A 7,580-nucleotide genomic window follows, 5' to 3' on the forward strand; every position below is an offset into this window, starting at 1 on the left:
CAAATGCCACTTTGTTATTTTATTTGAAAGTGTGCCACACGTCCAAATAGGACATTTTGGAGGGTTTCTGAAAGAATAAGTATCAAACAGCTTTTTCAAATAGCTTTTACATATACCAATATCACTTACATTTTCGCTAAGAAAGCAAGGAAGTGGTATGTGGGTAAGTCGTTTGCACACATACGAAACTTGAATAAAGGTGATTGAGGGTGCAGTACAGTAGCGCCCCCTAGAGACTGTAGTATGCAACTCCACTAATGACTGTTTTGCTAGAATAAAACATCTTTGTATTGAACTACAGATACTTTTTTAATATATATTTGAAGACCAGATTTGGTATCTACATGTCAACTTCGCGAACAACTTACTTATACAATATAAATCAGATACATTTATTAATAAGCTGAGTGAAGTTTCTGTTAATATCTTTGCTTTTACATGATGAGTGAGACCGGTTTTTGGATGTGGGTCTTGCATGAGGTTTCATTTGTACTGAAACCTAGTTCTAAACAGCCACAACTGCAATTCCAATTACGGAATAAAACATCTTTATATTGAACTGCAGATCCTTTTTTAATATATATTTGAACACCAGATTTGGTATCTACATGTCAACTTCGCGAACAACTTACTTTACAATATAAATCAGATACGTTTATTAATAAGCTGAGTGAAGTTTCTGTTAATATCTTTGCTTTTACATGATGAGTGAGACCGGTTTTTGGATGTGGGTCTTGCATGAGGTTTCATTTGTACTGAAACCTAGTTCTAAACAGCCACAACTGCAATTCCAATTACATTAGTAGATGTGAAATGAGTACACTAAGGTAGAGAGGTATCAAAGCAAATCTGAATCCAATGTTTGCGAACATCTACAGTGGTCTACACGGCCATTACATGAAGATCATGATGATTTAAAGAGATTACAGGGAATAATGCTGTAAATAATGTTCAGGTTCTTGCACAGACATCAATATATTGTCAGGAGTCACGGGTATTAATTTTTTTCCCCTCAAAGTGCAGGTAGCCAATGACTTGCATTTCATGAATAACCAAGGACCACGGTTTCGGCTAAAAATCTTCTACTGAAGAAGAAAATCACGAACATCATTGATGGCCTGAGGATGAGTAAATTAGCAGCACATTTTCTTTTTTAGATGAACTATACCTTTAAGAGCTAAAAAGTTTTGGTTACCATTGACTTCTATGTTCTTGTATGGAGAAAAAAACAGTTTTAAATTAAATTGATTGAAAAAAAACAACACTGAGACGTTTCTCAAAATATATTTTATGCTCCACAAAAGAACAGAAGTCATACAGGTTTGGAATGACATGAGGGTGAGTCAATTATTTAGAATTTTCAGGTGAACTGTAAGGTAGAGAGGTATCAAAGCAAATCTGAATCCAATGTTTGCGAACATCTACAGTGGTCTACACGGCCATTACATGAAGATCATGATGATTTAAAGAGATTACAGGGAATAATGCTGTAAATAATGTTCAGGTTCTTGCACAGACATCAATATATTGTCAGGAGTCACGGGTATTAATTTTTTTCCCCCTCAAAGTGCAGGTAGCCAATGACTTGCATTTCATGAATAACCAAGGACCACGGTTTCAGCTAAAAATCTTCTACTGAAGAAGAAAATCACGAACATCATTGATGGCCTGAGGGTGAGTAAATTAGCAGCAAATTTTCATTTTTAGATGAACTATACCTTTAAGAGCTAAAAAGTTTTGGTTACCATTGACTTCTATGTTCTTGTATGGAGAAAAAAACAGTTTTAAATTAAATTGATTGAAAAAAAACAACACTGAGACGTTTCTCAAAATATATTTTATGCTCCACAAAAGAACAGAAGTCATACAGGTTTGGAATGACATGAGGGTGAGTCAATTATTTAGAATTTTCAGGTGAACTGTAGCTTTAAGAACAGTTGCGTTTTTTTTTGTTTTGTTTTTTACAAACATAGTAATATAATTAATATAATAAAAAATGTAGGCTAATGTAAAAATACACACAGATAAGATCAAATTAACATGTCTTTGAAAAGAAAAATTCATCATTTTGTCATGATGACTTCCCTTGTAGCTATAATGAATGGATAGAAAGTGACACTGTCAGTGGAAGGCCGTCAGCTGACACCAGCTTCACACTCAGGCTGATGTTGCAGAAGTCTAATTTCCGAGATAAATAAAACTCGCTTCTCAGCAGCAGTATTCTTCCCTGTGCAGGAGAAGGGCGTGCGCAGTGTCCGCGCGAACCGCCTGCTCAGAGCGGGAATCGAACCCATGACAGAAGTGGAGTTGAATGCGGATGTCCACGGCGCAGTGACAGCGAGAAGGAACTGGAGTCTCGGGATGTGCTCGCTTTGAGTCAGACGAGCTTCAGCAAAATTCAGTTACGGAGGACGATCGTTAAAATCGTTAAACTGGCGTGAATTATTTCGCGAGAGGAGAACGTCTTCCTCCTAAATATTAAGAGAAGAATTCTGACTGCAGGAAAATGGGAAGTACAGTGATGGACTCCAAGAAAAAGGACTGTACAAAGAAATCCTCAAAGAAAAAGCGATCCCTGCGCCTAAACATGCCAGTGAGTTGGTTTTCGCTCTTTATATTTTGTAACTTTGCTGCTTCGTTAAGTGTTGACAATTCCGCGTGAGTGTTGCGTGGGCGTGTGGAACGCGTTCGATGCGTCTTTAAAGTACAGCATGTCTTCTCAATATCTCCAGTAAGCTACATTTGTTCTGATGCATTTTTGGAAAGTTGGATGTTACGTTTTTAGAACATCTTTATGTTACATTGTTGCTTAAGGACTTATTGCAACTTAAGCTCAAATTTCAGACGATGTGTTTTGAGTTTCTTTATTACTCCTGCGCAATTTTTCTTACTACAGTCATGCGAAGTACAAAAGAATAACTTTTAATATGAAATCAGTTCTGCTTGAGAGCTGTCAAAACATGAGTTGTAAACCCTCCCCCGCCCAACGCGAACGCGTGTGTAAGCTGTGGTTGAACAGGCCTACGGTACGTTTGCTTGCGTACGACAACAAAACAGAACGTGCGCGCTAGTGTATTTTTAACGTTTTCGAGAGAATAACTCGAAAAGTACGCTTGTAGGCTTTAATTATAAATGGTTTGGCACGCCATGCTATTGCTTGAGCCTGGCTGTTTAGAAAGCTGCAAGAGGAAGTGAGGGAACCAGCTGTAAGACAGCGCGTTCTGCTCAGCCGTGACTCATCATAGCGTTACATGCTGAAATGCAAACTCTCTCTGCCTGTATAATTAAAGGGGTCATATGATGCGATTTCAATTTTTCCTTTTTGTCTTTGGAGTGTTACAAGCTCTTGGTGCATAAAGAAGATCTGTAAAGTTGCAAAGACTAAAGTCTCAAATCCAAAGAGATATTCTTTATAAAAGTTAAGAGTCAGCCACGCCCCCCTAAAACTGCTCGTTCTAACACGCCCCCACATACCTACCTCACTATGTGGGAAGATGCAGCATCATATGACCCCTTTAACACCAAGGCCAGGCCTGTATATTATTGCTTTATTGAATGCCATTCAAGGGCATCTGCTCAAAACAAAGATAAGTTAAAGCTATGACACTGATATTCTGTCTTTCTAGGAGATAATAAGTAAGCCACCCTGCATTCTTTATTTAGACAGGTATTTTCTTTTAGCATGCACTGCACATCCGAGTTGAACGGATTGGGTTTTTCACGATTACGCTTTTCATGGGCTTTGCTTTCAAAAGTAGAGGCAGATGAACGTGAGCTTGCAGGTGCGGGTTTTTTAAATGATTGGAAATTCACAAGACTGTCATTTTTACAAGAAAGTCCAGTTATGACGATGTGATTAAAAACTATGAGCATAAATAAATAAATAAAACATAGGGAAATACATGGGGAAAATTTCCATTTCGTGCTGACTTGAAAACTTACAGTATCCTTATGTGTTTCAGAGAATAAATAACCGCATAAAGGGTTGGTACAGCATGAGTGTGGGTAAATATTGAAGTGATCTGTGAATTGTTTCTTTAAAACCGGGGTGTCCAAACATGTTCCTGGAGCCACTGTCCTACGGAGTTTAGCTCCAACCCTAATTAAACACGCCTGAATCAGCTAATCAAGGTCTTCAGGATTACTTCCGTAGTCCTTAGGCTGCATCCAAAATTGCATACTTCCCTACTATATAGTAGGTGAAAAACAGTATGTGACAAAAGAAGTATGTCCGAATTAACAGGAGTCATAAAAGAGTAGGCAAAAAGTACCCGGATGATTTTCGGCGTGATTCTGAAGTGTGCATAGAATGGACACTTTACTATCCCATGAGGCCACGGGAGAGGATTTATGAATGGCAGTGACGAGACGTAACTGATGCTGGTAGGTCACGTGACAGTGACAACATGGCGAATGTATTCCATCAAGATTACCTTCATACTACACACATTGATTCTATAGAACATACTCTTTTTAGCCTTAGTCTTCCAGGCAAGTATATTGGAGTTAAAATTAGCAGAACGCTGGACCTCCAGGAGACACTCCTGCTTTAAAATGTCCTACTCTGTAAACATGTTTTTCCTGTCATAGCTAAGTAATAAACATCATGTTTATGGACCAGTAAAGTACTGGTACATCCTATTGTAATTAATTGCACAATAATCAGTTCACAGTTGTCCAGACTTACTCAGATCCCTGATTTTTTTTTTATTTGACCTCCTCCCAACAATTTTCTGAGAGTGAAAGGGGTTTTGTTTGAAAGATCCTCTCTCTTCCCCGCCCTCTGCCTCATCCTGAAGCTTAGTCATTGCTCTCTGCCTGTAGCCATAAACTTAATGTGAATCATAAACATAACCATTTGTAAACATAACACTTGACCTGTGCATCTGAACATTCTGCAAAAAGCTGCAAACACTGAAAAATCACTTTGAGCTGCCTGCTCTACTTTAGTTTACTTCTTTTACTTTTTTGTTTTAGTTTACAGAAAAATAGTATTAACTCACTTTCTTATACTGATAACTGATTTTTTTTTCTTAAATATCTCCCTGTAGATTATAGATCCTATAACCCATAGATCATTTCATGTTTGTATATCAAGGAAAGTTGCTATGGGCAAAGCAAACTATACTGTAGCTCTCTTACTGGGTTACAATCTCTTGAATCTTGTGGCTTCCTGCCTATTTAAAATACAAGAGGAACAAAACAAATCATACTGAACAGTAATTGTCTCTATTTCATCATATTTTTTTCATATTTTAGGCTCTATCTCCTGACAAACAATAATATTTTTTCTACATTTAATTCATCATTTAATGGCCACTGCTTTAATACGAAATATTTCCAGTTATTCATCTGCCTCCATATTCATAACATCTCTGTCCATATGAGAGGTGTGTCCTGGTTCCGCTCATATAGCACTCTGTTCAAATGCTACAGTTTGCGAGGGGATTGTAAGTGAAGAAATCTAAAATCTTGGCCTCAATACAAAACCATAACATCACTGGCACCACAATAAATATATATAACTGTGCTCATTAATGAACTTCTACGAGTAAGACTCTTCAAACATATTCTGGAATGTAATATTTTGGTATGGTCAGTGGGTTATTTTGACTATGATGACTACAGTGGTGTATAGCGTAAGGTAGCCTGGTTCTGGTCATCATCTGTGAAGATGAAATTTCTGCCTCTCTGCTATGTTTATTTGTGGTACTTGTTAAAACTGCTTGTTGAGGAGAGGAGTAGCTAGCAGTAGCAATGCAATAACATTACAATAGTCAATATGCAATAAAGGGATACTTCACCTTAATATGAAAATTTGCTGTTAATTTATTCAATCTCAGGCCATCCAAGATGTAGGTGACACTTTTTCTTCAGTATAACAAAAAATATATTTTTTTAGCTGAAACCGTGGTCCTTGTTGATTCATAAAATGCAAGTGAATGGCTACCGTCACTTTGAGAGTCAAAAAAAGCATATACAGGCAAGACCAAATGAATACCTGTGGCTCCTGATAATATATTGAGATTCGGGCTGTCACGAGTACTCGATTATAAATAAATCCTTGATCGCATTTTGCCCGTGTTGATTAACCGGCAAAATACCGAAATCATTCTTTTGAACTGGTTCTTTTTTGTGAACTAGTTGAACCAGGTCATCAGATCGGACTGAACCATCAGAAACAGTTTGCGGCTCGAGCAGCACGGATCTACAGGTTACTCAATCAAAACTCACTTTTGGACATTCCTGACAGTCACGCCGACTCGAAATGAGCCGAAATACCAACGTTTCTGATCCTATAATCCTGTTTTTTTGCCAACTCATTTAGTGCTCCAGTTCTTTCAACAGTCACTGAATAAGGAAACTGTTTGACTCGGACCTGAGGCTGATGAGTGGGTCATGTGCGCTTATGTGAACCAAGCACTTGAATGAAGGGGTGAAATGAAGGTTTTAATGGTTTATGTAAAAAAAGTGAGTTAAGAATGGTTTATTCACTTTATATTCACTTAAGACAAGTAAAACATCCACGTTTCACATTATTATTGGGTGCTGTAATAATATAATTGCATATACGTTACGCCATTGCATAATTAAGTAAACAAACTGGTGAAATTATTATTTGAACCATTTCATTGAAACAAACTGTCCAAAAGAACCAGTTCACAGAAAGGAATTGGACTTCCCCATTTGCCTGAGGCTCTGGATTACAGGTAAGTATGTGGTAAATAATGTTCAGTTTCTTGCACAGACCAATTGTTTCGCTTCATAAGACTTCAATATATGGTCAGGAGCCATGAGTATTCATTTTGTGTTGCCTGTATGTGCTTTTATTGACCCTCAAAGTGACAGTAGCCATTGACTTGCATTTTATGAATTGCCAAGGGCCAAGGTTTCAGCTAATCTTCTTTATTGTTCTACTGAAGAAACCTACATCTTGGATGAGTAAATGAACAGTAAATTTTCATTTTGAGTGAACTATCCCTTTAAAAGTTTTGGTCTGGCCCTTGTTAGTCCTGTACATCAGCTGCGTTAAACTAGTTGGACAGGAGTAGCATGTATTGTAAACTGATAATGAATTGAAAACCTTGAGCAGGCAAATTAGTCATTGTGCGCTTTCACTTCAAGTAGCTTTGCCATCTCGCATCACTTGGCAAGCTAGTTGAAGGACCTGAGGTAAACAAAGGGTGTAGTTTGAAAACTATTTCACTGCTCAGTCAAGGTTCTTACAGCCCAATACTTTGTCCAAGTTGTCCAAGTTACCTAACTTTTCCTAAAATGAAACCGAATGCAGGATTATAAAACCAAACTAAGCATATATTCAGGTGTCATGGCACATCTTTGTGCACAACATTTTTTTTTTTTTTCATTGCATTGGGTCATTCTTTTTGTAAAGGTAAAATGTCTAAAAACGAATGTTTTTGAGCTACTCTAATCTACTGTTTTAACTCCGTTAAATGACTGCTGAACAGTTGTCTAAAACATGGCTAAACTTTGACATCACCCCCCACAGTGATGTTTTTTCAGGCTCAACAGAAAGCATCCGCCGACAAAACCAACCAGTGTTTGATCCTGTTCCCAGT

At 37.6% G+C, this 7,580-nt stretch overlaps 1 protein-coding gene across 2 annotated transcripts in view; it reads left to right on the top strand.

Annotated features, from left to right (window-relative positions):
- Positions 1-2,297: 2,297 nt before the first annotated feature.
- The window catches only part of prkag2b (protein kinase, AMP-activated, gamma 2 non-catalytic subunit b), a 42,803-nt gene continuing 37,520 nt past the window's right edge, over positions 2,298-7,580 (top strand). For both annotated transcript variants that reach the window (XR_001636726.1, XM_016516747.1), the window contains exon 1: positions 2,298-2,593. Coding sequence is in view for 1 of the 2 variants with exons in the window: in XM_016516747.1 (XP_016372233.1) it covers positions 2,507-2,593 (87 nt within the window). In the remaining variant the exon portion in view is untranslated. The remainder of the gene's footprint in view (positions 2,594-7,580) is intronic.

The sequence above is a fragment of the Sinocyclocheilus rhinocerous genome, unplaced genomic scaffold (genome assembly GCF_001515625.1).
Source record: "Sinocyclocheilus rhinocerous isolate Xijiao unplaced genomic scaffold, SAMN03320098_v1.1 scaffold807, whole genome shotgun sequence".
NCBI lineage: Eukaryota > Metazoa > Chordata > Actinopteri > Cypriniformes > Cyprinidae > Sinocyclocheilus > Sinocyclocheilus rhinocerous.